Source organism: Mesoplodon bidens (genome assembly GCF_964165515.1).
Source record: "Mesoplodon bidens genome assembly, chromosome: 18".
Classification (NCBI taxonomy): domain Eukaryota; kingdom Metazoa; phylum Chordata; class Mammalia; order Artiodactyla; family Ziphiidae; genus Mesoplodon; species Mesoplodon bidens.
In genome coordinates, this window is record NC_138175.1 from 40,922,614 (window position 1) to 40,939,832 (window position 17,219).

Sequence of the window (17,219 nt, forward strand, 5' to 3'; positions counted from 1 at the left end):
AGAATCTCTGTGAGAAATTACTCCTTTCTGACCAGGCTCCAAAATGGTTTCTTTCTTTCTTTTTTTTTTTTTTTTTTGAGTGTAGACTGCCACCAGAGACAAAAAGAAAAGATGGAAATTGGAAACATTCTTTTACTGCAAGTGACCGTGTGCCTGTATGTGTGTGTGAGTGTGTATAGTTGTTCATGGACAGTCAGCCCTGCACCATGGTTGCAGTTTCTCTCACTCCTGAAAATAAACATCATGTCTTTTTCTTCTCCTCTCTTGCAAGACAGACTCACAGCCTCTGTCTTCTTGCCAAGGAAGTCAGGTCTCCCATTGGAGACCCTCCATCCATGCATGGTCTGCCTGGCAGGAAGCCCAACAGGCAGCAGACCCCACCGGGGCTGAATGTGCCTCCTCCACAGTTGAGCTCTGTCCCCATAGTCCCCCCGAGGAATCGCTTGGCCCAGCAATCAGTCCTGGCTGGGGTTAAGTGGTACTGCTGGACCACCTGGCTGGCCAACGCATCTAAACATTGGGATACAAAGGGGATGGATGCGCAATAACTGTTCCAGTGGCAGGAAACAAATTTGGACTCCTTCAAGTGGAAGGCAGATCTGGAAATAGAAGGAGCCCAGGCATGGATTCATTGCCTGTCAGAGTTGAGCTCCCCACACGCTCTGATGGGGAGGGAGCTGTTCCCTCTGCCCCACCCCCGAATGGCCTGGCTTCAGCCATTCTGCACAGGCTGGAGAGGGGCAGAGAGGACTATTAAAGCCAATTATGCAGACCAGCTTTGAGTGTTAGTGTTTAACAAACAGCTTTGAGTTCTAATTTTCTGCAAAACACATACTGCAGGTACAATTTGTACTCATTACTGTATATTGGGAAAGTTATTAAAAACACTCAAACTTGGTTGAGACTTCCTATGGCATCGTCCCTGGATTTTAATTGGTTTTTATCTAGTTCTATAAAAGATCTCTTTAAGCCCAATCACAGTCTCTGCCGCAGATATCATGCCAGTTGAAGGGCAGGGAAAGCGTGCTCTGTGGTGTAAGTCTTTACCCCCTACCCAAATTTGAGCAGTCTCAACAATCCACTAAAATTCCATCACGAGATAATGTATACTGCTTTTGATGGGCACAGTTACCAGATGACAAAATAACAGTGTTTCGTAACATAAGGGTTAAATCTTAATCTCTGAGGTTTGCAAAGCCGCTACTTGCAGTCTCCTTAAAATTTAATATACCTCGTTAATGCTTCCTTGCAAACACTGAAGGATTTTTATGATTATAATCATGTGTTACAGCACCTAGTACTGTTTCTAAGCAGCATACTAATCAGCTTAATGAGATATTACTGCACTTTTTGTTGACTAAAGCAAAATCCCTTTTATTGTTCTAAAGCCTGTCCTTTACTTTATTTTTTCCCAAAACATTATCTTGTTTTATTATGTACCAGTAAATATCGTGCCACTGGGTTGGATTTTTTCTTTTTTTTCTTTTTTTTTTTTTGCCAAATCATAAAATAATCTCTTTCATCTCCGACTGGCGAACATATTGAATATAGTAACCGGAAACAAAAGTTCCAAGTGAGTCAGTTTGGTCTTGCAGTTAAAGCTATTCTGCTCTATGGCAAACTTTGAACTGAACCAACAGGTGCAGGTGCTACAAGGGGGGAGAGGAGGAAAAGTTTAACACGTAGACCCTTGAGTTGTTATTAGGTGTTGAAAGTGGTAAAACATTAATAATTTAAATGTGAATGAATAATTGCAGTCTGTAAATAGAAAATACAAGGAAGACGATCTATTGCCAAAACAAATTGGAGGAGCAGTGCCCTATTGCATAATTGGCATTTAATAATTCATTTTTTTATTATTGTTTTTGACTATAACTCCTTAGCATTATTCTGTGTAGGTAAGGCATGAAATGCAAATTCCCCACCAGCTGATGCTGTTGATTCGCTGCGCCACGGCACCTGGCACAGATCTGAACTCTCTCTTTATTTTCAGGGATGGAAGAAGCCAGTCTGTGCCTTGGAGTGTCCTCGGCGGCGCCGGAAGCTGAGCCCCATCTGAGCAGCCCCGTCCTCAACGGCCAGTATGCCATGAGTCAGAAGTTGCACCAGATCACCTCCCAGCTCAGCCATGCTTTCCCCGAGCTGCACCCGCGGCCCAACCCAGAGGAGAAGACCCCGGTTCCCCTCGATGAGAAGGCCCACGTGCCCATGAGTGGCCAGCCCATGGGCAGCCAGATGGCGCTCCTGGCCAACCAGCTGGGCCGGGACGTGGACACCAGCCTCAACGGGCGGGTGGACCTGCAGCAGTTCCTCAACGGGCAGAACCTGGGCATCATGTCCCAGATGAGCGACATCGAAGACGACGCCCGCAAAAACCGCAAGTACCCGTGCCCTCTGTGCGGCAAGCGCTTCCGCTTCAACAGCATCCTCTCCCTGCACATGCGCACTCACACCGGCGAGAAGCCCTTCAAGTGCCCGTACTGCGACCACCGGGCGGCACAGAAAGGGAACCTCAAGATTCACCTGCGGACCCACAAGCTGGGCAACCTGGGGAAGGGGCGCGGGCGGGTGCGCGAGGAGAACCGCCTGCTGCACGAGCTGGAGGAGAGGGCCATCCTGCGGGACAAGCAGATGAAGAGCAGCCTGCTGCAGCCCCGGCCGGACTTGAAGCCCCTGCCGCACGCCCAGCAGACCCCGCTGGCCGCCTGCAACCTGGCCCTGCCCACCAACCACAGCGTGCCCGACGTGGCCAACCCGGTGCCCTCGCCCAAGCCAGCCAGTGTGCAGGAGGACTCGGCGACCCCCGCTGCTGGCTTCCGCTGCACCTTCTGCAAGGGCAAGTTCAAGAAGAGGGAGGAACTGGACCGCCACATCCGCATCCTACACAAGCCCTACAAGTGCACGCTGTGCGACTTCGCCGCCTCGCAAGAGGAGGAGCTCATCAGCCACGTGGAGAAGGCCCACATCACGGCTGAGTCGGCCCAGGGCCAGGGCCCCAATGGCGGGGGGGAGCAGTCGGCCAACGAGTTCCGCTGTGAGGTTTGCGGACAGGTGTTCAGCCAGGCGTGGTTCCTGAAGGGCCACATGCGGAAGCACAAAGACTCCTTCGAGCACTGCTGCCAGATCTGCGGCCGGCGCTTCAAAGAGCCCTGGTTCCTGAAGAACCACATGAAGGTCCACCTCAACAAGCTGTCAGTGAAGAACAAATCCCCTAGCGACGCCGAGGTGCCTGTGCCCATGGGCGGCATGTCCCAAGAGGCCCATGCCAACCTGTACTCCAGGTACCTCTCCTGCCTGCAGAGCGGCTTCATGGCCGCCGACAAAGCCAGCCTGAGCGAGCCCAGCCAGCTCTACGGCAAAGGCGAGGTGCCCGTGAAGGAGAAGGAGGTTGTGGGCAAGCTGCTGACCCCCATCTCCAGCATGGCCCACGGCGTCCCCGAGGGCGACAAGCACTCCCTCCTGGGATGCCTCAACCTTGTGCCACCCTTGAAATCCAGCTGCATCGAGCGGTTGCAGGCAGCTGCGAAAGCTGCCGAGATGGACCCCGTGAACAGCTACCAGGCTTGGCAGCTCATGGCCAGGGGCATGGCCATGGAGCATGGCTTCTTGTCTAAAGAGCACCAGCTACAGCGCAACCACGAAGACACTCTGGCAAACGCCGGGGTTCTGTTTGATAAGGAGAAGCGGGAGTACGTGTTAGTGGGAGCGGATGGCTCCAAGCAGAAAGTGCCTGCTGATTTGGTTCACAGCGTTAAAGCGGGCAATCCGAGAGACCTGCCAAATGCGCTCGACCCTTTGGAAGGCAGTCGGGATTTTTTGTCACATGGGCTGCACCAGGCTCTCGAGTACAACCTGCAGGGTCCCGGGAGTCTGAAGGAGAAGCCCACCGAGTGCCCGGACTGCGGCCGAGTGTTCCGCACCTACCACCAGGTGGTCGTGCACTCCCGCGTCCACAAGCGGGACCGCAAGGGCGACGAGGACGGGCTGCACGGGGGCCCCGAGGAGCGGCGCGGCTCGGGCAGTGACCAGGAGTCCCAGTCGGTGAGCCGCTCCACCACGCCCGGCTCCTCCAACGTCACCGAGGAGAGCGGGGTCGGAGGCGGGCTCTCGCAGACCGGGAGCGCCCAGGAGGACAGCCCACACCCCTCCTCGCCGTCCTCCTCAGGTAGGTTGCCAGGGGAGATGGGGGAGCAGCGGCCGGCCGGCGCAAGGGCCCTCCGGTGGGGGAGGGTCCTCGCGGCCCTTCAGCGTCAGCTCTGAGTTCACCGTGGCGTCGTGCTGTATGTGGACCTTGCCTGTCTGCCCTGCCTCAAGGGAAGGCGATCTTTGCAACTCTTTGACCTTCCCTTGAACACTGGCCACCAAGAAAGTAAGCTGATCCTCCTCCCGTGTGGTGGAGATGGCCAGTTGTTATGTTTGCCAGCTGGGATAGCCTACCCTCCCCTGTGATTACCTGGCCCCATTTCATGCCCTGACCCCCGTCCACCATCACCCCTGGAACCCGGGAGCTGCTGTTTGGCTCCATCCGTGGATGTGAATGTGTAAGTTCAGACCCTCACCGTCTCTCCTCCCAAGTATATTCCCATAATTCTGTCATTTGGGCCCCTCACTGCCTCTCCCTAGACCAAACCTGTCTCCGGCCCCCTTTCAAAAGTACAGCTTGGCTCATCTGTCAGGTGCCCTCTAACCTGAAGAACCACACCATTCTCCTCCGATGGTTTGGAGAAGCACAGAGGTTTGAAACACAGATGCGCGACTTCATGTCTTAAATTGTACTGTGTTACACGGGCGATACAGCTTTGGGGTCTAAAATAGCAAAGCAGAAAATCTGTCATCAAAATGTCTGTGAAATGCTGAAACTTCCTGGCCCAGTTTGAGGAAAAAAAAAAAAAAAAAAGAAAGAAAGAAAGAAAAAAAAAACTCACTAGCCTAAGACAGCTAAATTAAAATCACTACCTAACAGCAGGTAAGCTTGTTGCCTTCATCCATATATCCAAAGCCCCTTACTAATGGACAGTAAATTGAAAGTTATATCTCTAGCCCTTTATAAAGCAAGCATCTCGCTAATACTGTAATCATTCTGCAGCCTAACAACAGAGGAAATCATGCCATAACAAATACCCTGTTACTAATGGCAACATTGATTTCTGCAATCAGCCATTAAGTCTAGAAAATGAAAGACAGTTTGAGGCACCTCAAGGCACTGCATTGCCCACTGTTAAAGATGTAGCAGCACACTGTTGAGGGTAATTTTTAAAAAGTTTTTCCCCCCTTTTTTTTCCCTTCTCAGTTTCGATAAATATTTCAGTATTAGAGGCAATTCGCCACTACACTTATTAAGTAGATGCCAGCTTAGTTGTGTTGTTATTGTCATGCTTCAGTGTACCCTTTTTCTAGGACAAACTTAGTATTAAAGTGTGAGTCTGGTGGCTTATTACAAACCAGTAAAGAATTGTTAAGACACATAAATCTGCACTGCACATTCCAAAGATTCCGATAGCACTTAATACCGCTGCTCCAACACCCATGAAACACACTGTCTCCACCTGGAGTCCTAGCCTTGTTTGCAGTTCACTTCAGTGAGACGCTCTGGAAGAGTTTAATGAGGAACTCCAGCACCACGGAGGGCTAGGCCACACTGCCTGGAGTGACCACCGCCCAGAACTTGCAAGGGAAGGGTTTTCCAGTGTCACCGCCTGACGGCGGGGATTCTGAGATGGATCTTTGTGCACGAAGGCAGCAAAGTGCCAGGTGTCCTACTGTCGGAGGGATTACTTCTGGCCTCCTGTGAGGAGGTCCCCTCTCCCTGCGGAGTGTCATCTCACGGTTTTGGGGATTTGGGACCTTTCTGGGGCAGAAAGCAGAGCGCATACTGGCTTCCCTAAGTTTTTGGAGTGACGTGGAGTTAACACTGACAGATTTTCCCCCCTCTCCCAGCCCTGCTGAAATGAAAAGGTCTCAGCAGAATATTCTGACACCAAATGTTCGGCTCTATTAATGACGTGTTTACCGTGTTTTTCTCACCTTCTGGCCAAGTGATAGCCTCATGCTATTCCTATCTCTGTTGTTTCCATATCTCTAAATACTCTGTTGAAAAAAGCCCCCTTTGCCTAAAAGAACCAACCGGGCTTGGGACTCAAAGGAGAATTATACTTGAATTGTGGTTATCTTCTCACTTTTATTTCCCTCATTGATGTATCGTACAATTGTGAATACTGATTCTTTCATTTCTGGTTGACTTCTTTGTTTTCTTCATATTCAAATTAGACACTTCCATAATTTTCTAAGTAGGAAAATTGATGGCATACCAATATGCAGCCCAAATCAGCCGCACGCCTGGGCCATTCAGGTTTTCCTGGGATTAGGACCCTTAACCAAATCGGGTTAGTCTTCCCTCTTATTTCAACAAGTCTGACTTGTATAAAGTGTGATTAAAATAAGCATTTAAATAAAAATCTTGACACAATAGGTATTTTATTATTACCTGTTAGAGAGAAACCTGCAAGGTGAAGGGGAGAAAAAAAAAATCTTTAAGCCCTTAAGTAAAGAAAGAAGTACTTATTAAGGCTTCTATTAAGAAATAACTGCAAAAACACGGTTTTACAAATTTCTCAGACTGCATAACAATGTCTTAAAACTTAATTTGCATCACTTGATTCTTTTTTTGTTGAAAACTGGGTCAGTAGGGCCTGAGAAACTATTTTTTCAGATCTTAACCAATGAATTCTTCTTTATAAATCGCTGCTCTTAACATGATAGTAGTTCTGAATTCATCATAAAAAACCTTTTTACGGAGAGCCTCTTAGAACAGATCTCCAGAAGAAGGCTTACAATGAGTGGCAGAGACGTCCTTTGTTATCAGATGTAATTCTCTGCAAAGGAGGATTGGAACGGAGTGGCTGTTTAAAAATGTCTTGCTCAGACCGAGACGAAGAAGGGGTCAAGTTTGCAATCAAACAGTTATTGCCGAGATGGGCGACTGTCACTGGCTAGGCTAATGTGGGATGCAGCTGTTTGTTATGTGAGCAAAAGAATGTTTGAATCAGTGAACATGTGAAAATGATTCCAGTGAACCAGAAAATGTGTTTGTTCTTTGGCTCTACCAAACTGCTGAGAACCAAGCTTAAGATCAACTGTGAAAACTAGGACCTTTGACAAATTGAGAGGTCATATTTTCTAACAGAAAATGGACAAGACCAGTCACACAGATCACTTCCCCATCTTTCCCCTTTGTTTTATATTTGTTGTTGTTGTTGATTTGACTTACCAGTAATTTCACACCATAGTAGATGTCATTTCTTCCTCCGTGTACAATGCAAAGGGAAACTATTTGGAAAGCAGCAGCTTATAAATTTTACTCTTTTATGACATTTAGAAAGTGGGGCAGCTGTTTTGATGCTCCCTCATTTCTGGCTCGCGTGCAAATGCTCCGATGGCATTAATCTCTGCATCTTTCCCTAAAATCTCGTCTAAGACTGTGCTCCAATTCGAGCTTTACCCTGAGTCAGAAGACGACCAAAGTTCTGTTTCTTTAGATTTTGCTTTGGAAATCATGGTCAGAATAATTAAAACTTAATGTACTAAGAAACGATCCTGTTCATTATATACAACAGGGCAGTTACCTTCTGCATTCCCCATAATTTTGGAGAGGGGCTAATTGAAGTGTTGATGGTGGGAAAGGGGTAATTGAATGTGTTGACCCTCTGTTCATTAAAGTCGGCTAAGTTACATGATCAACGGAAAGCCGGGAAGAGATGCAAAGATGAAAATACTGTTAACCCCTACTCCTTCTGGTATCATATTTTGAGATGGACAAGGATTATTTGATCAGCTGGGCTGGAAGCCTTGCCGGGTCTTCTTTTGTTGCCTGAGCTGCATTCCTGAAATGCTGGGTCTCCATCCTGTGCTGGCCCATTGACCACAGCATCAAAGGCCTTTATCCAGGGCTCCCTTGCATTTACATCGGGTGTCTAGTGATATGATAGATTTTCTTTCTTTTCCACCTCTTTTTCTCATGCGGCTCCTCCTCCCTGCCCCCATTCACGATAACCACTGCCTGCTCCGCACAAACAAATCTGGGCACCCAAAAGAAGGGGAAAAAAGAAAAAGAAAAAGAAAAAATTTAAGTCTGAGGATTAAGATCTTCATTTTTTTTTTTTTGCTTGTGCATTCCAATTGTTCTTAAAATATTTGGCAATGTCAATTAGTAACTGAGCAGAGTTAGCTGATGAACACAATTTTCCAGTAGACTGAGCACCCTATTGTTGCCGAGCGAACAGCAGATTTCTGAGGTCATTATCATTCGCTGGTTGCTTGGCCCAGCTGCTTCCTGCTGCAAAAGCCAAACTTTATACTGGAGCTTGGGGATGGCATGCAGCAACAGGGGGCTGGGAGGGGGAGAGGGGAGCTGGCTGCAGAGGCGAAGACAATCATTATCAGCAGAGGAAACAGAAAGTAAAAGTTTCCAGGCAATTCCAGGAAAACTGCCCTATCAGGCTTCTCCCTCCCGTTCCTCTCCCAGCACCTTCCACCTCCAGGCAGGGAATTAAAAGGACCAGGGGACGCCCCCTGGGCATTGTGGCCACTAATCTCTTTGCTGAGCAGAACTTTGGAAAACAATAATCCCATTTAAAATTTGCTTAAAAATCGTTAACCCAATCTAAGGCATGTGAGTGATTTCCTCATTGATAGACTCCTTCATTTTTATTAAAAACAGAAGAAAGGAAAATTATTTTTTAAAAGATGAAATTAAAAACTTGAAATTAGTAAACTTGGGGATGACAAACAGGGAACGTTATTTCATTTTCCAGGGGGAACTTTTGAGCGGATACTAGTCTGAAATTCCTTGTAAATCAAATTTAGCATGGAAGGTTCCCCCTGCCCACTCTGGCTTCCCCTTTTTCCTTCCCCCTCTCTCTCCCTCCCCCACCCTTTAATTTGGGAGCTGGTTCAGTGAGATGAAAAGCTGCACTTTTTTAAAGCTCAGCTGTTAAAACTGAGCGCCATATGCAGCCTTTCCGTCCCGATGTGGAAGTGTGTGCAGGCGGCCACCGTGTTTGTGGAGATTTACGGAGGCTCGGCTGTGTGTGCTGAAGCCCTGCCTGGGCAGATGCTGGCTGGCCCTGCCTCCCGGGAGCTGGCCCCGCCTGGGCTAATAGGCTGGCCAGATTCAGGCTGGCTCCTGGGGCGTGTCCAATGGGGCAGAGGTCAGGGGTCCAGGTGGGTTCGCTCTGGTCTCCCACCTTTCCGCTGGATCTGGGGGCGGTCCGCCCACCGGGCATGGCGCTGGAGCTGGGGAACAGTAGCCCTCAGATGCTGATTCACCTCCCCGTCCTCCTGTGCGGGGGGTCGGATGCCTGACAGCGGCTCCTTTTTATAAACTTCCCATCACTCTGTGCCCTTTGATTGTCTTGTGCCTGGGAACACTCAGTGCCACTCTGGGGCCTTGGCTGTCTCTCTCACCCCTTTGCGCGGAGCTGTAAATCCCACTTCCACGGGGCTGCCCGATGGTGCTGTTACTTAGCATTTCAGAAAGAGAGAAATCGTTCTGGCTCTGAAAGTCCTCAGATTGGGAGTGTGATATAAAAGATGTGTGACACGAGATCCCAGAAGCGAAGCCTCTTTCCTCTACGTTCCTGGGGATTCCCAGATTACCAGGACACCGTCTTCTGTCTGAGCGATCGGTTCCTGCCGCAGGGTCACTGAGCCCTGCTTTTGTTTAGCCCCTCTCTGCCCACCTTCACGTCCCTCCTGTGCTCCTACGGATGCTGTGCTCCTGCCCGGAGAGCTCAGGGAGCCCGAGGTGCCCACGGTGTGCTCCTTCTGTACTCATGTTAACACAAGGAACAAACATTCATTTAAATCTAAATTTAAGGGTAATAAGAAAAACACGGATTAGCTAAGGACAGGTTACAATGAGGCAAAGAATTAAACAGTCAATTTTCAAAATGGAGCATGAAGCATTAGCTGCGTGACTGCCATTAACTGGAATGGGAGGTTCGGGCTCAGGTCCTGGCCACCACCTCGGGTGTGTTGGGGCTGGAATTAGCAGTTTGCTTTGCAAATGGCCACAGTGTGGCCTCTGCCTGTTGGTCAAAAGCAGGTGTCATGAGCTACCTTTCATCCACCCACTCTCTTGCTATGCCATCAGGTACCTGGGAACGTAGGCCCAATATGTCAGTACTGCCAGCGGCCGCTGCTGCAGAGCAGGGACAGCCTCTGTTCGCAGGGCAGCTTGGGTTCACCAGACCCCTTCTCCATCAGGCTGCTTGTGCCTTCGAATCCCTTCATTGGCATGGAGCTCTGTGCCCCCTTATAAGAAGCACACTCCTGAGAGGGTAAAGCAGGAAAGTCTTCCTCGCTTAAGGAAGTTCTAGTAGGTGGCCGTGATGTCTCAGGGGTGGAAACAGGGACAAGCTTCAACAAGCCTCCTATTTTACTGGCCTACAAGATTCCCCTGGATTCTAGGGGGAGACCGCTGGGATACTTGGGGATGTTGAGATGGAGAGCAGAGGGAGACCTGGGACAGATCCGTGTTGGAAGCACTTTGCAGCGTTCTGAGCCTGTGAGGTTGGAAGAGGCGTGAGCCCTAACTCCCATAACTGTCGAGCTGTTTTGGAGCGTTGATGGTAGGGGTGGAGAAACACCTGCAGAGAGCAGGAGACTGGATTTGTGCAGACGTCCCAAATTCGTGGTGATTGGGCTGGAACCTTTGCCATCTGTGACCCTTGGGCCTGCTTGCTACCCTTCTGGGTTCCTCACCTCCCCCTCCTCTGTTGGCATGCGACAGCGCCTCGTGGGGGCCGGGCTGGCGTGTTGAGGAGGAACGAGGGGGTGCAGTGAGGCTCGCAAATGCTTGAGGAAAGGGGGCTCCCCAGCAGGGTGCGGGGCAGGTGGTGGGGGGCTCTCTGTTCTCTCCAGGAAGCAAGCGTCACAGCAGCTGAGAGGAGCCTTGGGTCCCCCATGCCTTTTCCTGGCAGGACGGGGCGACGGCAACATTTACTTAAGCTGTGGAGTTTGGCAGTGCTGCCACCAGGCGCCATCTGGAAAGCCCTTCTCAGGAAGCCGTGGGCCCTCCCTAAAGAGCTCAGGGGAGCAGGTCTTGGGCAGAGTTTTGGGCCTTTTTTCTTGGGCAGAACCTGAGCGGCGAGGCACCTGAGCAGGGCTCGGGGGTCCCCTGGGAGCTGTGAAGCTAAAGCAGGTCCTCCTCGGTGTGCACGTGGCTTTTCTCTCTGCTGGGCTTCTCCACTTAATTCTGAGCCAGATCTGGTGTAGCTTTTCTTTGTCAGGAGAGCACTCAATTTCCTGGGGCTGTATTTCCATTTATTTATTTTGTATTGCATTTTACTTACTGTTTTCACCTAAGTCCTGGTATGCTGTGGGTGCAAAGGTGTGGAGCCAGCCAAGACTGTCCTGGTTAGTTACCGAGACAACCCTGGAATAATGGGGCTTGTTAACATAATGTAAGAAATGAATATTGTGCCTCTAATATGTGCTGGGAGGCAGGAGGGAGAACTGGGTGGCTTGGCTGGTGACAAACAGGGCCGAGCTAAGCACAGAGATCTGCCACCATCCTCTCCCTGATCCACATCTTCAAAAAAGGCTGCAGAAGTCCAAAACGGTGCATGCCTGAACACTCCCTAAGGCTACCTGATGGGTGGGCCAAGGCACTAAGGGAGCTGTGCTGTGCGCAGGGGCGGCGGTGTGTGGAATTCACGTGCCCGGGCCTGTTTTCTTTTCCCACCAAGGGAAAGTTGTCCAGGGCCTGGCTTCTTGGGGGACCCACCTCTTTGTTGCTGTGAGCCTTGGGGTTTTGTGTGACATGTGGCATGTGTCTGAGAGATGTGGGAGGCACAGCACAAGCTGACTCCTTGGCTGGTCCGGCCCTCCTCTTGGGGGTGCCCAGCCAGGTGCTGGCAGGAGGAAGTGGGTAGTGGGTGGGCTTGGCTTCCTCTGCCTCATCACTTGCTTTCAAAGGGTGGGATCATGTTTCAGCTTTTGCTGGGAGCAGGGCACACCTTGGGGAGACTGTGATGTTTTACTCTGGGCCTTGGGTGCAGAGGATGCCACAGAGGATCCGTTCCCTCCCCTGGGAGGTGCCTTGCTGGGCTGGGACTTAGGCGGACACCAGTTTCTTCCCTCTGGTTTGACCTCAGTTCCAAAGCCTTTTGATGTACGACGAAACAGGTCCCCTCCGTGGCGCTCTTGTCTCTTCATTGCCGTAATGTCCTGAAACTCTTAACTCAGTGGTTGTCATCGTGGTTTTTGGACACCCTCGGTTGTCTTCAATCATCTTGAGAGGTATTTTGGAAATTTTCCAACTTGCTTATGTTTAGTTCAATGTACAATGTGTGCAGTGGTTGTTTCCTTGAAGACCAAGACAGATACATGTTTCTCTTTATTGCTAAATATATTCTGTTAAATGTGTTGCTAAAATAGGTGTTATAGGGGTGTGGTTTTTTTTAAGTAATTTGCCTTGAAAAATTGTAGTGATCCTTCAGCAAAGTTGCTGTGTGACATAAAATAGTCCCTGAGTGAGGGGAGCCTTGGCAGCTGGGGCCTGACCACCTCTGAAATGTCCTGTATGAGTGACCTTCAAACCCTTGCCACTTGGTCTCCTTCTAGAGGGACATTTACTGACTTCTTTGTTGCTATTTTTGTTGTGTAATGACATTATTGTTATTTTTCTCCTACATTAATTCTTGTTCATCTTGGACATTGCGAAAATACAGATAAATACAAATAAAAATAATTTTTAAATATATGTGCCCTTACCACTCAGAGGTAACCACTGCAGACATTTTAGTCCATTCCTTCCCAGTCCTTTTTGTGCACTTGAAGATGTATTTCACAAAAAAGGACCATACTGCATGCACAGTCTTCTATATGATAGAGTTTTTACTTAAATATATGTCACATATATTTTTCCATTGAATATTCAACACAAGGATCAACAAACTTTTTCTGTAAAGGACCAGATAATAAATAATTTAGGTGTTGCAGGACATGTGGGCTCTTTTGTAACTACTTGATTCTGCCATAAATGAAAGGGCTTGATGGTTTCCAATAAAACTTTATTTACAAAAAACAGGTGACAGAAGGATTTGTCCCATGGGCTATCCTTGGCACACTCCTGTTCTGTAGTAATAGCTGTCCTTTTATAAAAGCTTCATACACATAGTATGTTCCTTGAGGGAATATTAGACATATGGAGAAGCAAAGGGAAAAATCTGCCTCTGGTGATCTACTGAGCATAGTAGAAAACCCGTTTCCATTTTTTCATTTCTGCACCTAAATCTTTCTGATCATCTGCACAATTATTTCCCTAAGTGGAACTCCTAGACATGGAATCTCAGGTCACAGCCTGGCAGCCCTGGAGCTGCAGATGTGTATTACCCAGGAGGGTGCTGTGTCTTGAGGCCATTTCTTCCAGTGCTGGAGATTTTACTGAGAAAGTTCCTCGTAAGGTTATATTGAAATCTGTCTCCCTCAAGGTAGTTCCCTGTCACCAGGCAACTCTGTGACTCATTTTTTCATTCATAAATTCATTCATTTGTTCATTCATTAATTCATTTTTTCATTCAAGGACAAAATGCTTATTAAGTAGGTTCTGAACACCGAGCAATGTGCTAGATGCTGGAGGTTCAAGGATGATAGGGATAGATCGCAGTGCCCAGAGGCCCAGAGCCTGGGAGCCGGGACAAGGCCTTCACAAGAGGGGTAGATGCACGGGAGGGCCGCCTCAGGGCTGGAGGAGACACACTTGCCTTGGCGTCCACATTTGTTCCCAAGGGACCCGAAAGGGTGACGGGACCTCCTCAGTCACCTCAGTAGCTCCTGTGGCAGGTAACTCTTTCCCATTGTGGAATCTGGCCAATTCGGTGACTTCTGGGGGAAGCACCCCCAGCTCAGCCACTGCGGCTGGCTGTCCTCTCTCTCCCTGGCTGTGAACTGGAGTTGAAATCACTTTCTTGCTGCAGAAGAGGCCCTGGGGAGAGTCCAACTGGTGCTTTTGAGGACAGCCCCTCAAGCCAAGAAGGGGGTGAGATGGGAGCTTGTCGGGCTCGCAGCTCTGTGGCATGTATGTCCTGGCAGCTGGTCACCCCACACCAGGGGCCAGCCCTGAGGTGGGCAGCAGGAAGAGGCCGGGTGGAGCTCCACACCAGGGAGTGCGGGGCAGGCTCCCGGCTCCAGCTCACCTGCCCTGACCACCCTGTCATTGTCGCCAGTGGTTCCTGGGCAGGGGGAGGGCACGAGTCAGGTGTCAGGTGGAGTGTGGACTCCTGTTCGGACCCTGCAGGTAGAACCTGTGAGAGCTTGTCACACGTACACTGGGAAAGAGGCTCTCTGCATTTTACCCAAACTAACCTGACTTCAGAACTGTCCATACCTGTCCCACAGAGGATCAGGTGAGTCACTGGGGGTCGGGGGAGGGCTGTACCCCCCTCATATGTCAAAATATCCAGCATCAGTAGAGGATGGTGGGCACTGCAGACAGTGCCAGTTTTCTTTTTGGATGGTGGGTCATGAACTAAATACAGACCCACTATGAGAATGAGTGGAAACAATTTCTTCTGGTACATGTCAGACCTCAATTGCCCTTTATTTTCTGTGAATGAAAACGTCATAATCATAAGCCAGGCTATTAACCCAGAGACAAGTGCATTTTCTAATGTTTAAGAAACGGCTCCGGGCAGAGCACATACTTCAGCCAGAGCTTGACCTCCACACACAGTCAGGCTTTACCCACTCTGCTGGGCTATTTGGGCAGCTCACTCCCCTCCCTGGGGCCTAGGGAGTGGAGGTGGGGAAGTCTAGAAGACTCTGAGACCCCTTTCATCTTGCTTTTCCCCTCCTCTCCTCTCCCTTCCCAAATGTTTCCACGGCCTGAGGGTAACTTTCAAGGGTCTCATCCACTGAGCAGAGAACTAGGGTTTGTAGATTCTAAGGATTTGGGAATTTCTTGTCGATCTGTGTTTGAGTCTCGAGCAGCCAGTGAGGTCGTGTTATCTCTGAGGGGCCCGGTGTGCCCGGTGGGGCTGGGAACACCCTCTTTTAGCTCCTTTCCCACCGGGCACCTTCCCACCGGCTATCCCTGTCTGGGGCCTGCATGCCCTGGAGACAGGGTCCTGCCACTGGAGAGGCACTGCCAGGGCCCCTCACTCAGTGCTGCTCAGTGTTTGCTCTTCCCCTCCTGGGGGCTGACTTGGCAGGGCTGCAGGAAGTGGAGAGTGTCGCGGTCATGGTGGAAGGCTCCAGTGCTGGCCCTCAGGAGCTGTGAGATCCAGCAAGGGCTCTTTAGCCTCTCTGTGCTTCCGTGTCCTAGAGCCTGCAGTCTGCCGGAGAGGCTGTCAACAGCCGTGTAAACTGTATTGAGTTCCAAAGCTAGGAAGTGGTGGAGCTGAGATTCTAGCCATGTCTGTCTGACCTCTGGCCTTTTAGTTCCACTGTTGGGTTGTGCTGGGGATGGGGTGAATGCAGCCAAAAGCAGAAGCCCTGCTCGCCAGCCCCATCTCCCGCTCCACACTGGCCAAGATCAGCCCTGTTAGGACAGGCTCTGGGAAGCTCAGATAAGTACTCCTTCCCTCTCTTTGTGTCTCGGGGGAGGTTGTCCTCGCATCTTTTCCAGAAAAGAAGCAAGGAAGGGGGTTCCCCTGCGCTTGCTGAGCTCTGCTGAGGATCGACCCGGGACCGGGTCCGAGCTGCACACTTAGACTTAGAAGTGACTCCCCAAAGCTGCGGTTTCAGGGATCTCCTAACCTCTACTCAAGGTCACATGTGTAGCAAGTCACAAGTGTCTGGCGGCCGTGTCCCCAGGGTGACAGAGAGGATGGGGCCCCAGGAGCAGGGCCTGCTGCAGAGGACCCAGCTCTCTTCCTGTGCAACTTGCCCAAGTCTCAGTTCCCCCGTCCCTCCCGGCTGCACCACGCTCTGCCGGTCCTGTTTCTGTCTCCGTGCTCTCCTGCGCAGGCCAGCGTTGGAAGGTGTCCTGGGTGTGGGTGGTGGGCCAGAGAACAGGGCAGGAGGCAGAGGCACAGGACTGGCGCCAGCTCGCAGCTCTCCCCAGCCACCGAGTCTTTCCAGAGAGGAGCGGGGAAGCCCCCACGGGTAGATGAAGAGAAAGAGCAGAGGCTCCTGTGTTCCTCCTTCCCGGTCAGCACCGTCCTGCGAGGTGTAAATTAGGAGGCAGAGTTATCATCTGGGAAGCCTTCCAGAGGAGGGGCTGCCGGGTTCTTTGTTGTCGCTCCTGGTGGCACTAAAAACTGAACCAAGCGGCCACTTCGCACTGGCCGCACCGAGCAGAATGCTCTGGGCTGTCACTATGCCCTGGACCCACCTAGGGTGGTGCCAGGGAAGGACCCGGGATCAGCTGGGGGGCTGAGTCTGCTGTCCTGGGTGTAGGGGGTTTAGCAGGTTCAGATTGACCCTAGCTTCTGGGAATAGAGCATTCAACACGCAGTTGTGACTGTGTGTGTGTATGTCGGGAGGCTAGTGTGTGTCTGAATGTTTGTTGTCTGTGTTGGGATATGACTTGGTGTGCGAGTGGTCGTGCTGTCTTGGGCTGGTGTTGCTGTGTGAGTATGGGTAAGGCACTTTAATTTTTTGGATGCAGTTGCCGAGGGTGGATGTATTACCGTGTGGTGGTGTGTGTGTGGGGCCGTGGGTGTACTGGGATGGGAGTGGATATGCACGCACCGGGTACGTGTATTGATGTGTACGGGTGAGGGTGAGTTGGGATACGAAGCTCAGTACGTGTGTGTGGGCGTTGCCGTGTGGTTAGGGTGTCGGATCGGGGTTTGCAGATATGTTGGTGTGGCTGTGTGGTTTGGGGGAGTGCATATTTGTGTGTTGACACACGCTAGTAGGGGTGTGTGTGTTGAGATGTATGTAACGGTGTGCGGGGTGTGTGTTGATATAGGTGTCAGGTGTGCGGTGTGTGGTCGTGTGTGTTGGTGCATTGATGCATGTGTGTGTTGGGATGTGTGTATCTGTGTGTGTCTGCCTGTGTCGGTATGGGTGTTGAGGTGTGTGTTGTGTGGCTAAGGATGTGTGTGGTGGGTGGCACGATGGCCTCCTGTTACGTAGGGAGACTGACCTCCTTGAAGCACGTGACCTTTTAGCCTTCCCTGTGGGAAGAGAAGCTGGTCCTGAGCCCAGCCCTGCCCCTCAGAGCATTGCTAATGGAGTCTCCCCTCCCTGTTGCTGCCTCGGCCTCGGGC

At 50.6% G+C, this 17,219-nt stretch overlaps 1 protein-coding gene and 1 long non-coding RNA gene across 5 annotated transcripts in view; one reads left to right on the forward strand and one right to left on the reverse strand.

Annotated features, from left to right (window-relative positions):
- The window catches only part of ZNF536 (zinc finger protein 536), a gene marked incomplete at its 3' end in the record, with an annotated part of 283,805 nt that overhangs the window by 186,295 nt on the left and 80,291 nt on the right, over positions 1–17,219 (forward strand). For all 3 annotated transcript variants that reach the window (XM_081215811.1, XM_081215812.1, XM_081215810.1), the window contains one exon: positions 1,994–4,165. In XM_081215811.1, the coding sequence (XP_081071937.1) occupies positions 1,996–4,165 (2,170 nt within the window). In that variant the 5' untranslated portion in view covers positions 1,994–1,995. The remainder of the gene's footprint in view (positions 1–1,993; positions 4,166–17,219) is intronic.
- LOC308605606 overlaps positions 1–17,219 on the reverse strand; it is a 368,706-nt gene that overhangs the window by 25,834 nt on the left and 325,653 nt on the right. The gene's annotated exons all lie outside the window — the stretch shown is intronic.